The following is a 24,891-nucleotide window of genomic DNA, read 5'->3' on the forward strand; positions in this document are numbered from 1 at the left end:
CGGTGGCCGCTAGGTGGCCTGAGGTGAGTGCGTTTTATTTCATGACAAAAATAATGTATTTTACAGAGTAGGTGGGGTGCTGAGAGGTTTACCACCGCGGAGAATAGACTTTCAACAACGCAAAACTACCTTTGGTTTGGTGAGTAGTGAAACGGTTTTGTTTATTTTCACTAGTATTGAGCGCTCGGCGGGGCCGACAATCTCGAGTCCATGCGTTTCCCGACGGGTCTGTCAGAGCTTCACCGGGAGCAATGCGGGAGGTGAAAGCGATGGACCAGAGCTACAGGGACCCCCCAGAAGCAAAATTTGGGTTACAAATGTTTGCTTGAAAAAAATACATATTATTCAAAGATTTGCACACATTTTCACGACTTTTCAAATAGCTAAAGTATAAAACAATTAAGGCCTCTCCACCTTGGGCCCTGGTAACTCAGTCCCGCTTTCCCCCCTTGTGACTCCCCTGCTTCAGAAATAAATGCCTTAATTTGGCAAAATTCGAATACGACTATAATGTGACAAATATTACAGTTGTGTGACCATCATCAACTGCCCCTTATGCTTTGGAATGTGGGGGTCCCAGGCCAGCTTCTCTCATCATGCTAAATAATAACCTAGCGTCAGGGGGAGGGGCCCCTGCGTCTGACGTCACCACGGCCTGTGGAAAACAGCGTCTGACCGTTTCTCTGAGCAGGAATCAAAACAAGAGCTGGACACGCCTTCTCTCGGATAGGTTACCTTACAGACTGCTGTCATACAAGTGCAGAAAAGATACATTTTGATCTGTTTTTATTAAAAACCGCAATACACATACACATCCATAACCGAGAGAAAGAAACCTGCGACGTCTCTAACGGCTATAAAGGGCGAGAGAGAAGAAGAAGCCCCGACAACATGGAATCCACAGAAATGCTAGACGGCTGACAGTTGTTGATAGTGGCTTTAAATAGTGATACAGCAGCCAGGATCTGTTCTAAAATGCCCAACCAGAAGAGCAACAAGGGGAAGAAAAGCAAGCGCACCAACAGCAGTGGAGACGAGCAGGAAAATGGAGCCCTCAGCAGCAGCAGCGGCGCTGCTGGTGGAGGTGGTGGTGTTGGTGGTGGTGTTGGTGGAGCGGCGGCCGCAACAGGAGGAGGCGCAGCAGCCGCCGCGGCAGCAGCGGCCGCTGCTCCACTGGGGGCCACGGCTGCTGCACCAAGAAACGAACGCACTTTAAGTGGTAAGTCTAGGATCATGGTGGAGGCTTTGGGTGGAGGGCCATCATTGGGTTTAGGTAAGTCTAGGATCATCATGGTGGAGGCTTGGGTGGAGGGCCATCATCATTGCATACCCGAAGAAGTTCCTGTTCTTGGTGGGTGTTTTGCATTGCAACGCTGCCAGCGGCGTCAGTTCAGAAAAAAGCTATGGTATGGCAACATCAACATGACTGGTGCAGCGGCGTCAGTTCAGAAAAAGCTAAGGTATGGCAACATGACTGGCGCGCGTGCAAGACACCAGTCATGTTGCCATACCTTACAGTAACAGGCACGATTACAGTACATTTGATTATTTTCGCCTGTAGCCAAGGTATGGCAGCTGCCATAGCTTGCCATACCCAATTGACACCTCTGGACTGGTGTGCGCGCGTGCAAGACACCAGTCATGTTGCCATACGCAACAGGCACGATTACGGTACATTTTATTATTTTCCCCCTGTAGCCAAGGTATGGCAATTGGCAGCTACCATAGCGTGTAGAGAGAAAGGTATCTGCAACAAAGCCCGCAACACTCCAAGTTAGATGAAGGCCAAGTTAGATGAAGGCTTCCATTCGAACAATTGATGCCATAATTGGGCAGGGTTGAGTGTCAAATCCGGCGGTCCGTCCAACAGGAATGCCCCCGTGACCGAAATCTTTAGAGCGTAGCGTAGCTACAACCTACCGAGGCCCGTGCAGTCAGTCAGTCAGTCAGTCAGTCAGTCAGCCAGCCAGCCAGCCAGTCAGTCAGTCAATACTGTACTGCTCTTGTTTTTTTCCTCCTATCTATATTTTTTCTTACTTCTCTGTAACTTTGTAAATAACTGTATACTGCTGTGCTACAACTGGACAACTGAATTTCCCTCTTGGGATAATAAAGGTATCTGTCTGTCATCCTGACACTGCTAGATCTGCACACTGCAAGTTCAACTTCACTGTCAAATAAATCATCAGCGCTGCTAAAGCTGCAACCCGGAACTTATTGCAATGAATAGGCAACTGTACATCAGTGCTTCTCAAACTTTTTCATGTCAAGGACCCCCAAATTGACACTTATTTGCCCCTGGACCCCATTTGAAAAGATACGCCAGAGACCCCCATAAGAGAAGTTCTTTATTACGGCTCTAGCAGTGATTCCCAACCATTTTAATTTCAAGGACCCCCAGTTTGGCTACGGACCCATTTAATGGCATTTCTATCTCTGAGAGCCCAATCTATTATTGTAAAATCAATGTTGATTTAACTCAAGAGTGTGCACAAATGGAACCAAATGGACCCTAACAGTTAACTATCATTTAGCTGGGGACCCCCTGGAACTCCCTCAAGGCCCCCTGCGGTTCCCCAGACCCCACTTTGAGAACTAATGGGCTACATGACGTTATTTGGATATGTTATAACTTGCACATCTGCAGTAGCGAGAAGATCTTCTCCATACTCTTCCATTGAGAAATGTAGACTCCGTGTTGGATAGTAGGACACCTGCCTGCTGGTTGACAAGCAGTGATGCTTGAAGCCCGTAAATGCAATAACTGAGAGGATTTTGTTTTTCTAAGAGCGGTAGATGTATGGAGATCTGGGATCTGAGTCAGTGTGGGCCTACCAAAACGTTATTTGTACACTGACTGTCGATACAAATGGATAAATGAACACAGGATTTGACTGTGTCCATTCGACAGGGATTGCCTCGTGAGTCGGATAAGCTGCACAGGCATTAGCCTATTGTATTAGGCTCTTGTGTGTGTGTATGGAAGTTTTATCTTTAGACACGCCCCTCCTCCCCTATCAGACACGCACACCCAAACATAAATGTGTGCATTGCAGGTAGGCCACATTATGGCATCACACCTCCTAGGTGACTTTCTGTGGCCCGTCAAGAAATGGATAGCCTTCTTTCACATGCAGGCTAAACAACGTGCTTTGAAAAGCAGATAAGGTTGCATAGCCTATATTGTTTACCCTCCAGTCTTTGCTGTCCAGATTTTACAGTTTCATTCAGTGTTTGAAGGTGACTATTGTGACGATACGTACAAGATCAGTGGTAGTTTACACATGTATTACTATTAATAATCTTGTATGTAATGATTAAAAACAAAACATTAGTGCTGTTGACTTCCTCTCCCCGTGGAGTTCTAGGGCTAGGTTTCACATAGCCTGGGGCCAGCCTATACTAATGCAGCTAACTAGTAACTGCAGTTACTCCTTGTTTTAACCATAGGTTTAACATGTGTGGGGATGATGTCTAGCTGGCTAGGCTAGGTTTCACAGTACTGGAGGGAGTGAGACCGTTGCCTAATGCCCACCACTCCGATGGTCGGCTGGTGGGGATCAACCAGGTCTTTGACAAGATATTTGGCTTTTATTGGGGGGCATTTGTGACATTAACTGTATTACAGTACAATCACTGCAGACTTGGGGGACACTCTACTGTCACTCTCTGAAGTGTATATATATATATATATATATATATATATATATATATATATATATTGTATTTTTCTCATTGTCTTGTATTGTAGTTATGTGATTGTACCCCAGGACTTGAAAATAAGCTTGTAGCGATTTCTGGTGCAATTTCTCTTAATTGTGCATGGTTACAGATATATATATATATATATATATATATATATATATATATATATATATATATATATATATATATATATATATATATATATCCTTTTACATCACTGCAATTGTTAGTATTTAAGTGCTGGGTTCCATTGTTGTCTAGGCATGTTGTAAATTGTAATGAAGGCATTCTTACTGACAATCCGTAACATTTTTTAGCATCATCATCATTTAAAAGATGATCTTCACCCTCCCTGGTAGACCTTTTAAACAACGGTTAGGCACAGTTAACCGTTGAATAATCTTTATGGGTTTTATATTTTATATTGTGCAGCATGGGGAAATGTACACAAGTACAGCAATAGTAACTGTACCAGTCCTCTGTAGTTCTCTGAAATTATGTGTTGTAAGCTGTCTTTAGATGTTGTTTACAAAGTTGCTTAGATATTGAGAACTTCCATTCTCACACAGGACGATATAGTAATGTTAAACTGACAAATGAGGGTATTTCTACATCTGAAGAGCAGAACATTTGATCCAATGCTTAAGTCTCGCATGAAAACAGAAAGCCAGCTCCATCAGTAGCGTGGTTGTAGTTACATGTATTTTCAGCGCATTAACGTGTCCTGAACCCATCCCCCCCCCTCTCCTGTGTTTTCCTTTTGCAGAGGCCCCTTGTGCGAGCCCGTTGGTGTGCAGCCTGGGCCGCGCCATCGACCTGGAAAAGGACGACTACCAGCGCGTGCTGTGCAACAGCGAGACCTGTCCCTACAGCAACTGGATGCACCTGCAGTGCTTCTACGAGTGGGAGAGCTCCATCCTGGTCCAGTTCAACTGCATCGGCCGGGCGCGCTCCTGGAACGAGAAGCAGTGTCGGCAGAACATGTGGACTAAGAAGGGCTACGACCTGGCCTTCCGCTTCTGCTCCTGTCGCTGCGGTCAGGGACACCTGAAGAAAGACACGGACTGGTACCAGGTCCGACGCATGCACGACGACCGCAAGAAGAAGCCGTCGGACAGGAGCTTGGCCAAGGCCGGGGGCTTGGGCTCCGGAGACGCCCCGCCTGAGGAGCTGAAGAAAAGCAAGCCTCCGGGAGTCGGAGTCGGAGGAGGAAAGATGGCCCACAGGGCCTCCAGTCAGGAACTGCCTCGGCGGCAGTCGATGGACCGCCAGAACTCTACGGAGCGAGGAGGACTGTTCAGCCTGGGGCCTCCGCAGAGGTCTCCCTGCGACTCCCCGGGACAGTCCCCTCCCACTGGCTTCACCTTCTTCTCCCCCGCCCCGGCGGCTGCAGCCGCTGCCTTCGGAGCAGCACTGGGAGGCGGTGGCGCTGGCGGAGGCTCACGAGGCTCCCGCCACCTGGGAGAGTTCCTCAAGTCGGCCGTGCACCTGGAGCACCAGCGGAAGCACCTGCTGGCAGGAGGAGCCCTCGCTCGGGCCGCGGGCTGCGCCACGGGAGGCAGCGGTGGTGGCGGCGGCGGCCACCTGGACCCCGGCTCCGTTCTCCCCCTCTCTTTGTCTTTCGCCCTCCAGCTGCCCCACCGGCTCACCCACGGCGGGATGGGAGACGGCGGACACGGGCACCCCGTGCAGTTCCTCAAGAGGCTGGACCTCTCGGAGCTGCTCACGCACGTCCCCCGCCACAAGCTCAACACCTACCACGTCCGCATGGAGGACGACGCGCAGGCCGGCCAGGGAGAGGATCTGCGCAGGTGTGTAAGGAGGAGGGGAGGTTAGAGCAGCACCATGTGTTGTATACTGTATTAGTTTCCTCTATATGTCATCATTCAGTTCAGCAGCGCTTGAATGTTCCCAGTCATTTATAACAATCCGGTGTGTTATTAGATCAAGTGGAAATGATCACAGTGACTATCTGAGCCCCTAGGGCAGTGTTTCTCAACCTTTTTTTCTGCATGGGCACACTTTTCATGTCCCAAGAATATCATGGGCACACTTTTCATGTCCCAAGAATATCATGGGCACACCAACATAATACGGGGGTGTAAATATCGCCACTGTCGGGAAGAAACCTTGTATCTCCCAAGTTTCAAATTTGTACGTTTCTTCGGAAAGTAAAGCTCTGCTTCATCATACAATGCTGTCGCACAACAGTGAAATGTGAAAACAGCTTATCTACAAGCACACAACGCCTCGCACCACGAGGCGTTGTGTGCTTGTACATCGGCTGTTTTCACTAGTTTAAATCATTTTTAAAATGAAGGGGAACACTTGACCCTTCTCAGGGGCACACCAAAGGTCCCCAGGCACAGTGGTTGAGAAACACTTCCCTAGGGGACTATACTTGGTACCGTCCTTTTTCCCTCTACACACCAAATTCATTCGCCACACATAACCGGTCTACAAGCTCATGCGCCTGTAGATCTGCAATTTTCACTCAATGTTTTGACAGCTTTTGCAGAATGTTTACCTATTATGACAGGACGACAATAGGGATGCTAGGGTTCATGTGGTTAAGGTCCACGCTGAGAGCGATTTTGTTGATTTTTCACCCCAAATAAAGTAGGCCTGTGACGATTCACTTTTTCCTGATTCGATTCGATTTCGATTCATAGGGTGACGATTTGATTATATCACGATTATTGCGTTTTCCTGCGATTTGCGATTCGAATCACGATTATCTTTTTTATATTGAAATATTTTAAAAAAAATCTAAACAATATAAAACATTAAAAGTTGAATCATAATCATAAATCAATGCAGCCAAATAAAGTCAGTCAATCTTTCTGACATTTATTTCAGCCAAAGTGCCAGACTAGTGGTACAACATTACAACAATATGTTCCTGGTCAAGATGCCAGAAAACACAGAACACAACAGTCATAAAAAATAAAAGAAAATCGCTTTGCTGCAGGACTACAGCACTGTGCTAGCTTTAGCCATAACATGACATCCTCATGACCTAAAACTGTTCCTTTTGGACCTGTACTTACTTTGACTGAAAGTGGCTATTTCATCAAATTCACCTTCAGGTTAATTTTGCCTTAAAAAAAAAAAAAAGAAAAAAAAGAAAACATTTTTTTTTATATAAATAAATAAAATCGGGAAATCGATTCTGAACTTTGAAAATCGATTAATTGAATCGCCAGCATTAACATCACGATAATATAGTGAATCGATTTTTTTTTGCACAGGCCTAAAATAAAGGTATCAACTGTATCAATAGTTTGATGTGAAATACGGTATGTGCCGAATGCCAGCACATTTTCATATCATTTATTCGTCATCCCGTGGGTCTAAATACCTTAATTTCTACAGGGTCATTATAACTGGCCCAAACACTCTGGATCAGCTCATCGCACATTCCACTGACCTGCTTGGGACATTTAAAGGCCCAATGACACGGCCCGAAATTATCATGTATCATACAGTTAAGTCACGTGCTGTCTCTGAAAACAGTTTGAAACGGCGTGCAACTTATGTACATGAAACACACACACACGCACGCACGCACACACACACACACACACACACACACACACACACACACACACACACACACACACACACACACACTGTGTAGTGTACTCCCAGGCAGCCTCCCGGCTTCCATTGGGATCAGGAAGATAAGACAACGCATTGAAAACTGCAAAGCAAACGTGTCTCAACATCATTGCTGTTTTTGGTTGTTCTAATTTCAACTCTCTCTTGGAGAGAATGGCTACACAGCCAGGGGAGGCCGACGTAGCCAACTGGCGCTGGCTGGAGAAGATACAATGCGTGTATTTCTCCCAGTTCAGCGGGACACAAAACGATTTTTATCATTTAAATAAACATGGATAAACAACTTCTTATGAATGATGTTGGTGTAAGTAAGTGATTTGAATGAGGATATAGTATACATTGCTGAAATGAATAAGAAAAAGAAACGCTGCACAATCGGCATTTTTCCTAGTCATGAAGAGCCCTTCAGTCTCCACCTAACCTCGCCTACCAGGCTTTCTGGGGGAAAGCCTGGTGTTCGTTCACAACAGGCAGTTTGGTTTCCGCCTAAAGCGTGGAAACCACTAGAAGAAACGGAGTCACTTTGATTTGGTTCCCTCCATTTGTTTCCCCAGACCCTATTAAAATGCTCGAGTAGCCTAGTGTAGTCTTGCCAGTCGCTAACAGTTGGACTAAAAGATGCATATACCAAACACATTTTTCAAAAGCAAAACAACTCCGCATCAAGGAGTTTATTAGGTAGGCCCTAAAAGTATGTCCTTGAGCGCAGGGGAATATTTTGGGTTAAAACTGAATCCGGTTTGATCTTTCCGGCAAATTGTAGTCCTTTGAGTACTACAACATGACGTGTTGTGGTTTCCGCTCCAGACCCTTTTACAACCCCGAAAAGTGAAGTGAGAGCGCTCGTAGCCGGGGAGAGTCAAGTCATCCGTCCCCCCCCCGTCCCCCCCCCCCCCCCCCGTCCCCCCACCTGCCGGACACCCAGAGAGCACTAATTTTAGCGTTTTCGCCATTTCAATAAATAAGCATAAACAAACATTCACATGAACAATGTTGATGTAACAAAGATACATTTTATATACACAGACTTATATATAAAATTCATTTCTATCACTTCCTGGTTTAGTGCAAGGAAGTTGCTGTGGGCGAGGGGAGAAATTGAGTAAAGCAATACATTAATATCATTGGCTCATTGCGCCATTCCCAAAGTGACATCATCAAAATATTAGGAAATAAAATAAAATAAAACATTCTTCCTTTTTTTGGATGTCATCGGCTGTTTCAAATATTGCCTTAAAAATAAACACCTAATTATCTCCACAAGGCCAACAGGCCGGGAGGCAGAGATTATGATAAACTTTACCTGCGCACTCCCAGTAGGCCAAGTAAGACACTCCACCCTAAAGTTTTCAAATCGGCCTTATGGTGGAACTACTGTACAACGGGCCGTTTGTACGTTTTGCCCAATAACTCTCGCACCGTATGTCATACAATATATTTTGTTAATGGAATTTGATGGATGATCATTATTTGAATTACAATCTACTCTTAGAAATGGTCATTTGATTGTAACGTACAGTAGTGTTGATTGGAGGTTCAGTGACAGGGACTACGAGAGGAAGTGGAGGAGACAAGAAAGTTTCAGCCACAATGTTATGATCGTGTAGTTGGCTCCAATATAATGCCATAAGATTTATGCAGACAAGTGAAGTATAGAAAAGATAAGGTATTCTCACTAGGGCAGGGGTTTTCAAAGTGGGTGACGGGGCACCCTGGGGTGCCATGGGGGCAGTCCAGGGGTGCAGCGAGATCATTTGATAATATTTGGAATTTATTTGGACACTTGAAAAAATATTTAGTGTCATTTTAAACTTGAAGTACAAAGTTATTTTCAGTCAGTTCTAACCAAAATGGCTATTATCTCAACGCTTTCCTCGCAATATAATCACTAAAATATTGTTACTGTCGGGCAGAAACGTTGTATCTCCAAGTTTCAAATGTGTACGTCTTTTGGTAAAGCAAAGCCCTGCTTCGTCATACAAGACTGTCGCACAAAACTAGTGAAAACAGCCGATCTACTGTTTTCACTAGTTTAGTACATATTTTAGATGATCAATACAAAACGAATGATTTCCAAACGACAACGACGATATGTTATAAATATAAGGTGCTGGGAGTGAACATTATAATGTAGGGGTGCCTCAGATTAAAACAAATATTTATTGGGTGCCCTGAGACAAAAAAGTTTGTGAACCCCTGCACTAGGGTAGTGTCACAGCAGGATGCGCACACGGTGTAGGATATGACATGTGATGCTTAATTTATACTCTATCTGTCGTACAACGAAGTCACTCGCCAAAAATAGCAGATCTACAAGCTCACAATGTGCTGCACCGGGATGCAACGTGTGTACATAAGTCATAAGTTCTTATATAGATCAGTCTATCATACCACAGCACAAAGGTCTATCTAGGCTGTATATGCTAGCAAAATCCCAATGCAGGCCTAATAGGCAATGATGACAGGCAAGCACAAGTTCTGTGTGAAGAGGCAGAAGGCAGCAATAGTAATTTTGTCCACCTTTAGTTATTGGGATGCTAGGGTTCATATGGTTAAGGTCCTTGCATGCTGAGACTAGGGCTGTCACAATTATTACATAATCGTCTAATCGGAATTATTTGACATAATCACAATTATTTTGGGATAATCGTCATAATCGTTTACATGTCGAAAAATGTTTATATATTTTCAAACATTTTAAAAATAGCGGAAATAGCAGATCGGCTATTTCCACTATCAAAGTTATTTTTTAACTATAAAATTGTCAAATATGTCAGTAATTTATTTGTATATTTAAGTTATGTGTTGTGATTGCCATATAAACCTCAAAGCCTAAAAGCCAAACAGAAATGTAATTGTCAACGACAAATACACAATTAAATCGTTGATCGCAATTATTTGAGTGACAATTAATCGTCATGTAAAATGTCATAATCGTGACAGCCCTAGCTGAGAGCGTTTCTTCGTGCAATTACAGTATTAGAGGGGGGAAAGAGCAGACCAAGTACAGAGTGATAGGTCAAGTTTATTAAGTATTGACGGTTCAAGTGGTTAAATATCTGGAAACTCAAATTTACATAAACCCAAAAATACACTGATGATTGTGCTGTCAAACGGTGAAACAATGATAAGGTTGTGGGGGTCCCTGCTTCATCTCTCTCTCAACTAAGGGGTCCTTGGCCTGAAAACGTTCAAGACCCCTGCCATAAACCATGGCTGAATTATGTACAGGGTTCCCACGGTCATGAAATTCCTGGAAATATTTTGAAATTAGAAAAATATTTTTCCAGGAAAAGTTTTGGAATTGATCAAGCGTCCTGGAAGGTCCTGGAAAAAATAGCTATGCATTGTCTTTGGTTATTGATTTTGTTGATACCTCTGAAATGACAAATTAAACATGGGCCAAATTGTCAAATATTAGAGGCAGAAATTGTGAAAATAGCCCATCTACATGCTCACAACGCCTTGCAACGCGAGGCGTTGTGAGCATGTAGATCTGCTATTTTCACAATAGAAACGTGTTATACAAAATTCCTCAACTCTTAGTGCTCCTCAGGGTGCCGGGTCCCCAGTTAGAACATGATTATTTTGGGGGTCACAGCCTGAAAAGGTTGAGAACCACTGGCATATACACTACCTGTCTTTGGGCATTGTGCATAGGAGTAAGCGACTTGTTATTGAGCTGAATTATTGTTATAGTCCTGGAAATTGGGTTAAATATTTTGGAAAAGTTTTGGAAATGAATTGGTAAAAATGTGTGGGAACCCTGTATGTATTTCACACATCATGTGCAGAGCTATTTTGCCCAGACTGAGGTTGTTGCTCTCCTCCTCCAGGTTCATCCTGTCGGCCCTCAGTGCCAGCCAACGGAACGTGGTGAACTGTGCCCTGTGCCACCGGGCCCTGCCGGTGTTCGAACAGTTCCCCCTGGTGGACGGGACGCTGTTCCTCAGCCCATCACGCCACGACGAGATTGAGTACGACGTCCCTTGCCACCTTCAAGGTCAGCATGGGATTCAACAAAGGTCACATTGTCACTAGGGATGTTCCTAGCGACTAATTTCACTGATGTGTACACGACAATTTTGTAACCGAATACTCGGATAAACGAAATCACCCATGGTAATTCACCCATGGTAATTCTTAAGTTGCTTATTTTACTTATTAAAGCAAACTTTTATTATTAAGAAATGACATTAATATGGATGCAAGATGCAAATTTTGAATAAAGTTCATATCTCAACAATTAAAAATATATTTAATAGATTAAACGAATTTTATTTACAAACCGAATAGTGGGATCAGCCCCGTGTAATCGGATAATCGAATAATCGCGCACATCCCTAATTGTCACCTGACACTTGTGTATTTATTTATCAATCGGAAAGCTTTTTATTATGGCGTGCTCCACACAGAGCCTAGCCATCTCAAACTGTCCGTCTCTATGCATGTCTGTCCCCACAAAAGTAGATCTATGATCTATCACAGATCAGCTAGATCATGTCGCTAAAAGTGCCTACAGCTACAAGGCTCCATAGGCATTGTTATCAATGTTGGCACACAAAACTTATGATGTGTGAGTATTGGCCGCAGTAAAACAGGAGAAATGTTAGCATTTAGTTTTTTGTTTTAAATACTGGCTAATAACGATGTTATTTGAATCTGTTAATACATACATTAACAACACACGTGTGTACATGTATTTGGTCATTAAGGGCTTCCTACTCCCTGGGTTCACAATATAAATTAGGACAGCAAACAGACAAATGAGGCTTCTTTGAGCTACTCACACTGTATTTTAATTGCATGATCATTATTCATTAGATAAATTAATAATATAAAATGAATAATCATATAATCTGTTTTTTTTATATACTTTTGTCTCAGGGTGAACGGAGCAGATGAATGAACATTATTTGAATAACAATCTACTCTTAGAAATGGAAATGTGATTGTAATGTAGTGTTGGCTCACTTGGCTGTAGATTATATTATTTTAAAAGGGGAGTGGGCCGTGTTTATTTTTATTTAAACAGACCATTTAGAAATCAAAGCTATGGGTACATGTGGGTCCGGTTATTTAACCTCTGCATTTGCCTCGGTTACTTAATTGCATCCTTTGGTGCCCTGGGAACCTTGCAATGGAGAACAAAGTTGGTTTTATCTTCCTCTCACGTGGAAGTTATAGTAATGATGATTATTTGTTGGGGAAATGGAAAGGCAGTTATAGTGCTGGGTAGCACTTCTGCTTCTGTGTCAGTTGCCGAGGGGTTTACCAGGACAAAAGGTCGTTGCACACTGCTTTCGGACGAATATAGGAGCACATTTCGGAGCACATAAAAATACATAAATCAACCTCACGTTATGTCAATCACGTTTGCACACTGCCGCCCGTTTGATATTTTTTTTTTTCGGCCCACTGGGTCCCTTGCTCTCTCTATCTCTCTCTCTCTCTCTCTCTCTCTCTCTCTCTCTCTCTCTCCTTGCCCTGAAATATGCATTTCGCAACAAAAAAACACAGCGGTGTGCATTGTGCAACCAGCTTTACTGTACTGGGCAGCTATCCATGAACAATGTGTATTTATTTTGCTGTAGTAAAAAATAAAAAAAACATCCTGGGAGGTGAAGTTGATGAAAATTGACCTCGCTACTTACTGCCATTTAAATATGCCTTCTTTGGGATCTCCCCGCCATAAGTCTCCATAGACTTCCATGTAATTTATAGTGCACATATCATGCACGCCCATGCACAGATCATGCACCATGTTTGTGCAGGCTGTTCACAGCTTTCAAACAAAAAAATCAGATTGGAAATCCGTTCAGGCATTCTTGAGAAAATAGCCATTATGTTTTACATGTTATGTAAGCAAAGATGGCTGCCCTGTATGAAAGATGGGGTTGTATGGGGGTGGAACATGCAAACTCGCGATTGAAATCATGTTTACTAGATTTAATGGGGTCCAAAAATAATAATAAAAAAAAAAGTCCATAGTGAGATAGTTGATCTGAAAGTCGTTTGGCACTAAGTGAGTTAATCATCCTTGTGACTAAAAGCTATAGAGAAACGAAGCCATGTCGTCATTTGTGCGTAATGTCGCCCTCTAGGGGGTTCATGCTGGTATTGTTTTGTATTCAAATCGCCATTGGGGAATTTGCGATCGCCGCATATAAGGACTGTGTTAAAAAAATAAACACACCATGTGCGCGTTTCTGTCAGCGGGGGGGTTCTGCATAGTTTATGATATTCATTCATATCTGATATAGCCTGTTGTAACTCGTTTCTAGCGTTTATTGTGTTACTCTTTGGGTAAATCTGTACATTTCCACCTTAGTCGATGCTTCATATCCATTTGGGTCCATCCGAGAGCATGGTGTGTTTATATTTTTAACACAGTTCTTATATGCGGTGATCGCAAATTCCCCAATGGCGATTTGAATACAAAACAATACCAGCATGAACCCCGTAGAGGGCGACATTTCACGCCATTTCACGGAAGTGACATCACACTTCGCTACTGAATTGTTATGAGATAAACAAATGATCATTCAGCAGCATTTGTCGCCATCAGTAATGATTTTTTTTCTATTGATTACTCATGCCATGGAGACTAGAGTTCAATAATATGTTTTGGTTTTCAACCTCAGCTGCAGCAATTATTGAGTACCTGAGACGAATAACAGTTAAGTAAATATTTAAAAAGATTTAATATAAAAAAATGTGATAACAATACATTTTCCCCCATTGATTCTGGATGGTGACCCGTTTCGAAACGGGTCACCATCCGGAATCAATGGGGGAAAATTTACTCGAATCAAATTTTTGTCTTAGGAATGTGACAAAAACCAAAACATATTATTGAACTCTAGTCTCCATGGCATGAGTAATCAATAGAAAAAAAATCATTTTGGGGGTGAACTACTCCTTTAAGGTGGTTGCACACTGCTGCGTTTTTCGGGCCGAATATCAGAGTGAATTTCGGAGCACGCAAATAAAAAAATCAACCTCACGTTATGTCAGTCACGTTTGCACACGGCCGCCCGTTTCGCGCACCACTCGGTCCCTTGCTCTCTCTATCTCTCTCTCTCTCCTAGCCCTGAAAAACGCATTTCGCAACGAAAAATGCAGCAGTGTGCAACTGCCTTTAGACTGTTATTCGTCTCAGGTACTCAAATGACATGCCAGAGTCATATTCTTTATTTATACGATCCTCTCTAACATGTTGTCTGTTCTTCGTTGTTAACAGGTAGACTGATGCACCTGTATGCCATCTGTGTGTTAACAGGTAGACTGATGCACCTGTATGCCATCTGTGTGGACTGTCTGGAAGGAGTCCATAAAATAGTCTGCATCAAGTGCAAGTCGCGGTGGGACGGCAGCTGGCACCAGCTGGGCACCATGTACACCTACGACATACTGGCTGCTTCACCCTGTTGCCAGGTACATGAGTAAGCCATTTACCATGAGAGGGAGTGGTAAACCCTGAAACAGTGGTAAATCAGCCAACAACCCACGTTGTTTTGGCGATTCAGGTCTAGCATCGCTCTTATTGAAGAGGCACTGCCTCGGTTGAAAATCCGATCGGCGAATCAACGTCGTGAATCAGCGTCTTGTGATCAGCGTGGGTGGGGGTTTCCCAGAACTCATGTGTGTTTCCAAGTACACTAGCGCCGCCGCCGTACCGTACCGCGCATCGCGTCGCACTAAAATGCTGTACATTGCGGTAAAATGCGATCGTATCGATCAGGCATGTTATGTTGTGTTTGATTACTAGTTCGTAGTGCTCCTATTCTGACTGTTTCTTTGGTTAGCAAGTAGAACTAGCAAGCAACAGGCTAGCCACTAGCCAGCCAGTCATGTGTTGGTCGGTGAACCAATCGCTGAAGACTGCCTCTTTTTGGCAACGCCCATCCCTGCAATCACCCTGGGGGGAAGTGAGTTCAGACTGAATAATGAAGTGGAACGAAATGTCAATTCAGGCTGAGTGTCAGGCTACTTCTACCATATAAATGAAAGAAAACACAGTTGTAACTTGCAAGGTTATTTAGTTATACAACTGCAATACAACAGTGGGCGGGGTCCATGAGCCAACTCAAGGTTGTTGACTGATTTACCACTGTTTTAAGCCAATGAGAATCCATTATCTGAACATGTGACCACAAAAAGTGGTAGAACAGTACATCTACAACAGTGGTTCTCAACCTGTGGGTCGGGACCCCCCAAATTATTTTGGGGGGTCCCGAGATGATTAACTTAATGTGAAACATTGTTTTCTCACTCAACAGTAAACAAACCAACATAAAGTTTAAGTGTGTAGAGAGTATATATGCAAGTTTCTAAAGTGACAATTTAAGGACTTTTTAATACCTCTAAAATGACAAATTAAACATTGGCCAAATTGTCAAATATGAGAGGCAGAAATTGTGAAAATAGACGATCTACATGCTCACAACGCCTCGCATTGCGAGGCGTAGTGATCATGTAGATTTTCACAATAGAATCGTGTTTTACACAATGTAATGCCTCTCTCAGTGCTCGTCAGGGTGGGGTCTCCAGTTCAAATATGATTATTTTGGGGGTCGCGGCCTGAAAAGGTTGAGAACCACTGATCTACAAGACCTACCTGTGCATGGGGGGAGTTCTGTAGAGTAGCCTCAGCTCTAGAATGTTTATAAAGCATTAGATTTCACAGGTCTGTTCCTTGAAAACCCAGGGTTAGGGTTAGGGTTAGGGTTAGGGTTAGGGTTAGGGTAAGCACATTCGATAACATAAGATGTTTGTTGAGAGACCAGTGTCAAGTCAGAGTTAATCTGTGCCATACCGTTATACACAGGGAACCTTACAGTTCATGTCGTAGGAGAAACTAAATCCATAAAGTAGCCATAAATATACCATAGACACCAATAATTAAAAGGCACGTATAAAGTTGTGTGTGTGTGTGTGTGTGTGTGTGTGTGTGTGTGTGTGTGTGTGTGTGTGCGCACGCACACACACACACACACACACACGCGTGCGTGCGTGCGTGCGTGCGTGCGTGCGTGCGTGCGTGCGTGCGTGCGTGCGTGCGTGCGTGCGTGCGTGCGTGTATGGCGGCTTTTCCGTGCCAGCTAAGCGAAGCGACGCATGTGTGCCAAATGGCTTTTTGTTTACATATGCGTGCGTGCATGCATGCGTTAGTTCTGCTCCAGTGGCACTCCGGGGCACACGTTGCGCTGCATCAAAGCGTCTGGACGCATCGCGTCTTTACACGATGGTTCCGCGAAGGTACGCGTGACATGTCATGTAAAAAAAATAAAAAATAAAAAATAAAATTTCTCAGATTTTTTTTTTTTTTTTTTTTACAGAATTTAATTCTGTAAATGTACAGTGATTCTTATATCAATGGTTTAATTGTATTCGTTTTAAGCAGTAACTCATTCCAGTTCAAATACAGACCAAACCATTCAATTCTATGCCATTGCCATCCACTATTGTTGCCTGTTCCGTTGCATTTAACAATGCAGACCTAAGAGTTTAAATATATTTTACTCTGTTGTGAGTAAAAATGAATCTGATCATTATAGAAGAGGGCTTTGCACATAAAGAGTGCTGCTGCATTATATCCTATATTAATTATATGAAGAAGTAATCCATTATTTGGGGTGACGACAACCAGAATGCAGAATAGACTATCATTAGTTGGCTGAGAATAATGCCACAATGGTTTAAATGATCTAATGTAACTTTGAGAAGCGCAGAGCTGGTCAGAGTCCAATCAGACCAGCTGCGGGAGTGCTAATTGGGTTGACTCGTTGACCTAGGCCTACTTAATTGCGCTATTCGGTGTATAATTGAAAAATGGAAATGCAATGACAGTAGGCCTATTAATTCATTTATAAAAATATCAAAATTCATTCAATTTGTCCACACAGTGTGGAAGGAAGACAGACAGACAGACAGACAGACAGACAGACAGACAGACAGACAGACAGACAGACAGACAGACAGACAGTGATTTATCCAGATGCTTTGCCATTAGGCTACTCACACGGAGTAATGTAATGAATATGCTGACAGACAGACAGAATGAAAAGAGTCCACGAATAGGCCCTCCTCCTCCTCCTCCTCGGCTGCGCGATCCCGCCAGCAGCGTCAGTTCTGCAAATGCTAAGGTATGGTAACATGGCTGTTGTTTTGCACGTGTGAAGGAAGGCACTCATGCAATACACCAGTCATGTTGCCAATACTTAGCAACAAGCATGATGAATTCATTTTAAGAAGTACATTTTATTATTTTCTCCTGTAATCAAGGTACGGTAGCTACCATACCCATGTGCGCCTCTGTAGTCTACTCCACTTGCTGCCTCGCTCGCGTCCATTGGTGCGTTATGCATTTTTTCCGACTTTCACTATTTTAAGCTCTAACTCATTCATGAACACAGCACACAGGGTCCATTTGGTTTCATCTTATGTTCTAAATAAAATAAAGGTTAACGTCAGTCTTGCCTGACTTTCATGAGGGCAGAGGTATAGGCCTACTTTTTCTTTTTTCTTTTTTTTTTCGGTGATATGCACGGCAGCACGTCATTACTTTCTTACTGACAGTGGATTTCAACCAGTGGTCCGGGGCCCCCCAGTGGTTCTTGAGGGGGTGCCAGGTGTCTAATGGCTATTCAATCAATCCTCTACAAGTCTCCATGATTCATGAACATTACCTCTCTCTCTCTCTCTCTCTCTCTCTCTCTCTCTCTCTCTCTCTCTCTCTCTATCTCTCTCTCCCCCCCTCTCTCTATGTCTGTCTGTCTGTCTGTATATATAAAGATATTGGCGAAGCATACGTTGTGCCATTGACCGTTAAAATGTTTAATTGGCCGGTAGGCCTAATTATAAAGTCCACCGGCACCGGACACTGTGACCGGCTGGGAAAATGTCTCCCTTATATAGGCTATTTTATCATGTGGCTCCCTTTGGGCTATTTTATCAGATTTAAGCCTATTATTCTTATTATTATTTGGTTAAAGTAGTAGGCTACAACCATTAAAACAAATCATAATTTTTGTATCATGATCTGTCAGCGTGGTTTAAATCCCGAAGGCAAGATGTGCTGTGTGCTGTTAAAAATCAGCCTATTCGTCGTACGATGGTGACGCGCGTTGAAAATATCAGAGCTACAAGCTCACGCAATTCACCACGCTATGAGCTTGTATATCTGCTATAGATACGCAACACGGGGCGAGCTGCCTGCAGCTCTAGCGCTTGTCCCAAATCAGCGCTGTCTTGTTCGCTGGAGACCCTGCAGAGTCGGGGTTTACCAGTGGCGTCAGTTCAGCAAAAGCTAAGGTATGGCAACATGACTGGTGTCTTGCACGCGCGCCCTCGCGTGCGTGCAAGACACCAGTCATGTTGCCATACCTTAGCAACAGACATGATGAAAAGTACATTTTATTATTTCATCCATCCATTCATTACACATCCATTACACATGCAGTGTCAGCGTTACACTTGTCAAGCCGACATTTCATTGAATTCATAGGGTATTTATTTTTGTTCGATATGATTACAGTAGGCCTATATTGAGTCTACAGCAGTGGGTCTCAACCAGTGGTCCGGGGACCACCAGTGCTGTGTTGGTCCTTGAGGGGTTAGGGTTTCCATGCAGGTGATCTCCAGTTAAAATATGGAGAGTAACCAAACGGAACTATATAGACCCTTAACTCTTGAGAGCGTAAAATGAAACCAAATGGACCCTGCCTGCCTTGGTTTTGTACTGCGCCGTTGGTTCGTTCTGGGTGAGCGGTTGTTTTTTGTGCAACTAAAATACTCCTGTGCACATTACATTGGCGTAGGCCTATAGGAAAAAATAAATAAAGCCAAGGAGAACTATTAACGGCGAAACACAGGCCCACGAACAAAATATTTATATAGCGAATAGGCCTATATTTGTTTAATTTCGCCGTTTTAAAGCACCATGCTGGCGAGGAGGCTGCGCAAAAAAAATGATTGTGCTGTCAAACAATGAAACTATATGGAATCTATGAAGGTTGTGGGGATCCCTGCTTCATCTCTCTCGCCTGTGACACCACGCAAAGCGTTTCGGGGTATTCCGAGTTTTGCACGATCTGATCATCTGCTTCAAATACCACCAGTGGTCCTTGAGGCTTGAGGTGGTCCACAATCCCCAGCTTATTAATGATGGAGTTGGACAGTTGGTAACCAAATGGACCTCGGCGCTTGCCGAGATCTCTCTCTCTCTCTCTCTCTCTCTCTCTCTCTCTCTCTCTCTCTCTCTCTCTCTCTCTCTCTCTCTGCTCTCACTGGGCGCAGTGGGGCAAAGTAACTAAGTAGATTTACTTATACTGTATACTCAAGTAAAATGTTGAGGTAATTAAAAGATATGATTAGGCCTATTATATTATAAAACATCCATTGATCCACTTTAGCCGTACGTTTTATGCCTATATGCCTATAACAAGACAACTAAAGGAAAGAGAGAGAGGGGGAGGGGTTATTATTACCCTTATTACTATACTACTAACTAGGTAACCTCGCACACCAGGCTTTACTAACTAGGCAAGGGGCTGCCTCTCCGCTGAGCGCATGCATGCATTGCTGCGTGACAGACAGACAGACAGACAGACAGACAGACAGACAGACAGACAGACAGACAGACAGACAGACAGACCTGGCCCTATTGCGAAGGGCAAATGCGTTGTACAGTAGTTATCTAAACCGGAGCATGGAGGAGCTTGGAACATGCATGGTACAAAAAAAATGGCGGAATGGCAGAGAATCTATGCAGATTAGCAGTAGGCCTAAATGGTGAGGCCACATTCTCATAATATAATTCGGTTTAGTCGTGCGAATGGGAGGGGTGAAGTTGCCACATTCTTGCATATTTAATTGATACGTTTGCGCTCGCACTGCACTTTGTCATCCGAAACAAGGAATCGTCCGTGCACGTCTGTCCAGGGACATGAATGTATCCAAGCTGCATAATAATGCCTCCTCCATCTCCCTGTGTGTAACCGCAGGACCCCCGCAAGCGCCGCATTAGCCTATTTATCAGCGGTCAACGTTCGTAAACGGGCAATCAAAAAATATTTATCAGCGGTCAACGTTCGTAAACGGGCAATCAAAAAATAAAACCAGCGGCGGCGGGAGAGTCTTGCAAAATCTACCAGCAATAAACCAGACAGAAAATACTTTATCAAGATATGAATATCTACGAAGAGGACAACGTCTCTCTCTCTCTCTCTCTCTCTCTCTCTCTCTGCCCCTCGTCTTGCCCTCCGCTGGCTCACTCGCTGCGCAAAAGCGTCTCCATTTGGACATGATTTGGCACAGAGAGCAGCGCGCGCGAGCTAGGGCGAGAGACCCACACATCGGCCTATATTATATTAGCCTATAGCCTATATATGATATACAAGTGACTCCAGAAGCACTTTCCTTTCATCTAAATGTGAGCAACTCCTCACAAATAATACACTATGTGCGATGGAGGGAGGGGTGATCAGAAATTAAATCAATGAGGGGAGGAGGCGGCCAGAATGGTCAGAAATCTAATGTAACCTAACCCTAACCCAAAGCCCGATACATAATTGACAATTGGAGACGCCCGAAGACCGACATTTTTCTAAACAAGCTTAATTGCAGAGTGCGTGTAGCGGCGGCCTTTTGTTTTCATTACATTTTAAATATTGGTGAAGAACAGAGACATGATACCCCTTTCCAACTGTCTTTATTCAATTGTGAAACAGGTCCCGACTCCCGAGGACAATTTAACAATGAACAATCCTTTGAGTTTGCGTTGTGCGACATTTGTGCAATTAAAATAAACAATCTCAAGTTAAGTATGTGTATAAAATATTAGAATGAATAGCCTTAATCAGTCAAGCAACGAAACATTCCCATTCCCTGGTTAAATTAAAGTATATAAATAGGCTAAACAAATAAAATAAACAGCATTTGTTATTTTAGTCCGTAACACAGCACTTTTCTTTGTATGAATCAACACTTATTCGTTCAGTTTAATAGTCCCAAAAATCCAGCGCTGGGCGCAAGGCCGCGCCGGGAGGCCGCACCGGCGAATAATCCAATCAGACAGCAAGCAGCTGAAATTAAATAAAATACATTTATAAATAAATGATAAGATCACAAGAGACCAAGATGACTACATTCTACGTTGGCCATTGGGTATATATTGCCAACAGTTAAAGGCTAGGCTGTACTCACCGATCTTATAAATTGTGATGAAGAAAATCGTTCAACGATGTCCTTCGCTCGGAGATGGTTCTGCCCGCAGCGCTGAAAACCCGTTCACTGGAACTGCTGCTGGCCGGGATGCAAAGCACAGATCTTGCCAATTTTTTTCTTTATTTATTTTTCTCAAGCCCGACCCAGCCCAAAGCCCGACATGTGCGTGACAAATTGAGCCCGGCAGGCCAGGCCGCTGCTCAGAGCTGAAGTTAACAGCTAAACAAAACAAACAAATAACGAAATAAAGGTCTAAACACAACATAACTGAACAGAACTAAACAAATAATAAATAAAGCAATTTAACTGACAACTTAACCAGAAGGCAGCCATTCCGAAGGGCTCAACTTAGGAACACCAAACAAAACAAAAACAGTTAAATAAATAAATAAATAAATAAATATAAATAAATTAACGAAATATGTATAGTCTCAATCAGTCAAGGATTAAAACATTTGGTTAAAATGCAAATATAAAAATGGGCAAAACAAATAAAATAACCAGCATCTGTTATTTTAGTCCATAAACACAACACACTTCTACTTAATATATTAGTCCCAACCAGCAGGGCGCAAGGCCGTGACTCATGCATGCGCTGATCTGAAAGTTACATTTCAACATCACATCATCGCCCAAATAATAATAAATAATATATTCGGAATGGCGGGGTGTTTCCAGAAAATGAAACGAAATCTATTTGGTTTCACTTTATACTCTAAAGATTTAAAAGATCCATTTGGTTAACAACTCTCCATAATTTAGCTGTGGACCACTTGGAACTTCCCCCAAGGACCAACGGTGGTCCTTGGCCAACGGTGGTCCTTGGGGGGGGGACCACCAGGACCACCAACTCACCAAAGGACCACCGGTGGTCCTTGAGGGTCTGTATTTTATCCCAATTCAAATAGGCCTATATAAAGCAAATTTGCTACGTCAGCCAAGGAGCACAGAGAGCATGCAGCCCACAGTGGAGACAGACCAACGCATGCTCGCATGAACGTCTGGATGTTTTATTTGATATACACGTCTACACACACACACGCAGGTTTAGCGCTGAGAATCAAATGGGTGGCACACATCTCACACGTGCGTTCCAGAGCAGAGCAACAAGTCAATCACGCGTACAGTTCATGGCGGCGCTGCATTTGACCGTGTCGTCTCACGCATGATGGCCACATGGCCATTAGATGTATGCGTGCGTTAACACATGCGTTCGCCACAAACGCCTAACACTACGCGACCTCGCGTTCCCCTGTGAGGCACAAAAGAGAAGGCACAGGGGGACGCGTGCCGGCGACGTTTGCGCGTTCTGATTCAAAAGCCATTTGAAAATGACAGGAGACGTTCATGCGTTCAGTACAACACAGATAAAATCGAATGCGTGCGCGCGAGTGTAGCAACGTCCATGTGGCACGATAAAGCCGCCATAGTGCGTGCGTGCGTGCGTGCGTGCGTGCGTGCGTGCGTGCGTGCGTGCGTGCGTGCGTGCGTGCGCATACCCTGGTTACAGTAGGTGACAGACAGATTTGTGGTTGGGCTTAATCCTGTTGAGTAGAAGAGACCACGGTTCGGGTGTAGGAAGGTACAGACGAGAGTTTCCAGTTTTTGGTATTTGTGATCACCTGACTGGTAGGGCATTCACGAATAGTGATTTTTAGTATTCGAATTATTCAACCTCAAAGTATTCGAATAGTCGAATATTCGACAGGACTGGCCAAACTGTCAAATATTAAGTAAGCAAGAGGCGAACATTGTGAAAATAGCAGATCTACATGCTCACAACGCCTCGCGTTGCGAGCATGTAGATCTTCTATTTTCACAATATTTATCTGCGGAACCGAGTCACATTAAATGTAATACCAACAATTCCAAGTGCTTGTCAGGGTGAGGGTCCCCAGTTCAAATATGTTTATTTTGGGGGTCAGGCCTAAAAAGGTTTGGGAACCTATAGAGTATTAACAAATTCATCCACCAGGGGCATTGACAACTCATTCTTATGACTTCCTATCTAGCCAAGCTTTATAAACTATATATTTATTAAAGAGAACAAAAAAAAATAAGAAAAAAAAAAAAAAGCGAATATTCGACTTTGGTGAACAACGTCGAATAGTGACTTTGATATTCGAATATTTGGTGAATGCCCTACTGTGAGTAGGCTTGTCACGATACTGGATTTCTAACTTCGATACGATATTTTGAAACATTTCGATACTCGATAACATTTTCGATACCACGCAACCAAAGCGATTTCAGTGCAAAAAGGTTTATTTTTATTTAAAGAAAAATACAGAACTTCTTGAGGTAGATGGTAGTGCACTTTTTAAAGGCCTGCCTTTGATTTTTTCACATTCTAAGTACAAATAGGCCTTTAAAATAACTAGGAATAAGCCAAAGTAGGAAGGACACACATAAAATTAATGTTGGTGTAAACCAACGAGAGAGGTAAAAACTGATCAATATTATCGATATTATCGATAATATCTTTTGTAAAAATCGATATTATTGATAATATCGATATTATCGATATTATTGAAACTATGGAAAAGTCATATTGAAAATCGATACTTTTCGATAAATCGATATTTTTGACAACACTAACTGTGAGTTGTCTGCAATGAATGACAAAATAAATCCCATTTTTTCTCTCCTGTAAACACAGGCCCGCCTCAACTGTAAGCATTGCGGGAAGCCGGTGGTGGACGTACGCGTGGGGATGCAGTACTTCTCCGAGTATAGCAACGTCCAGCAGTGCCCCCACTGCGGCAACCTGGACTACCATTTCGTCAAACCCTTCTCCTCCTACAAAGTACTCGAGGCTTATTGACAAATGTTGTGCATGCATTCTAGTTCAGTTCCTGTTGTTTTCCTATTTGTTTTTACTTGTCTAGGCTAAATGACTTATTTTTTCAGGACATATCACGCTTTTGAATGTTTTTTGTTTTATGTTGTCGAACCGTTTCTTTTTTATGTACGGGGGAAGAGTATGACTCTCAGAAGGGCCCAGAGCGGTATGTCTAATCTCAGTGGGAGGTGTGGCCTCAGTGGGAGGTGTGGCTTGCCAGTAAAGGATGTTGGAACCGGCACTTAAGCAAACACATTTATCTGTGACAAGTGAATGTGACTGTATGCCAAATTAGCTTTTTAGTTTTTTTTCTTTTTTTACAAAAAAAGTTGAAAATAAATGAGCGTAAACGTGAGAAGTCTACATGCTGCTCTTTTCATTGCGTCATCTTTACTGAAATGGACTTCAATTTGACACAATCCGTTTTGCATACAATCGTATATCGCATGTATCCGTCTTTCTCTTTCTTGCACTTTAACTCATGCACACGCACA

At 43.2% G+C, this 24,891-nt stretch overlaps 1 protein-coding gene across 2 annotated transcripts; it reads left to right on the top strand.

Annotated features, from left to right (window-relative positions):
* Nucleotides 1–717: 717 nt before the first annotated feature.
* On the top strand, nucleotides 718–24,749 carry heca (hdc homolog, cell cycle regulator). 2 transcript variants are annotated; one of them, XM_080744587.1, is made up of 5 exons: nucleotides 718–1,219; nucleotides 4,472–5,516; nucleotides 11,163–11,329; nucleotides 14,570–14,763; nucleotides 24,215–24,749. In XM_080744587.1, exons 1-5 carry the CDS (start codon nucleotides 976–978, stop codon nucleotides 24,377–24,379), a joined length of 1,815 nt encoding a protein of 604 aa, XP_080600713.1. In that variant the 5' UTR covers nucleotides 718–975; the 3' UTR covers nucleotides 24,380–24,749. The 2 variants fall into 2 exon arrangements, with proteins under 2 accessions (XP_080600713.1, XP_080600714.1); XM_080744588.1 differs by having other exon boundaries at nucleotides 14,609–14,763.
* The last annotated feature ends 142 nt before the right edge of the window (nucleotides 24,750–24,891 follow it).

The sequence above is a fragment of the Nannobrachium achirus genome (assembly GCF_963921795.1).
Source record: "Nannobrachium achirus genome assembly, chromosome: 16".
NCBI classification, from domain to species: domain Eukaryota; kingdom Metazoa; phylum Chordata; class Actinopteri; order Myctophiformes; family Myctophidae; genus Nannobrachium; species Nannobrachium achirus.

Bases quoted from the DNA above. Each gene is read 5' to 3' on its own strand.
- heca (XM_080744587.1), top strand. From the start codon at position 976: ATGCCCAACCAGAAGAGCAACAAGGGGAAGAAAAGCAAGCGCACCAAC. The intron at 5,517-11,162 runs GTGTGTAAGGAG...CTCCTCCTCCAG, and splicing joins CAGGGAGAGGATCTGCGCAG to GTTCATCCTGTCGGCCCTCA. The intron at 11,330-14,569 runs GTCAGCATGGGA...CGTTGTTAACAG, and splicing joins CGTCCCTTGCCACCTTCAAG to GTAGACTGATGCACCTGTAT.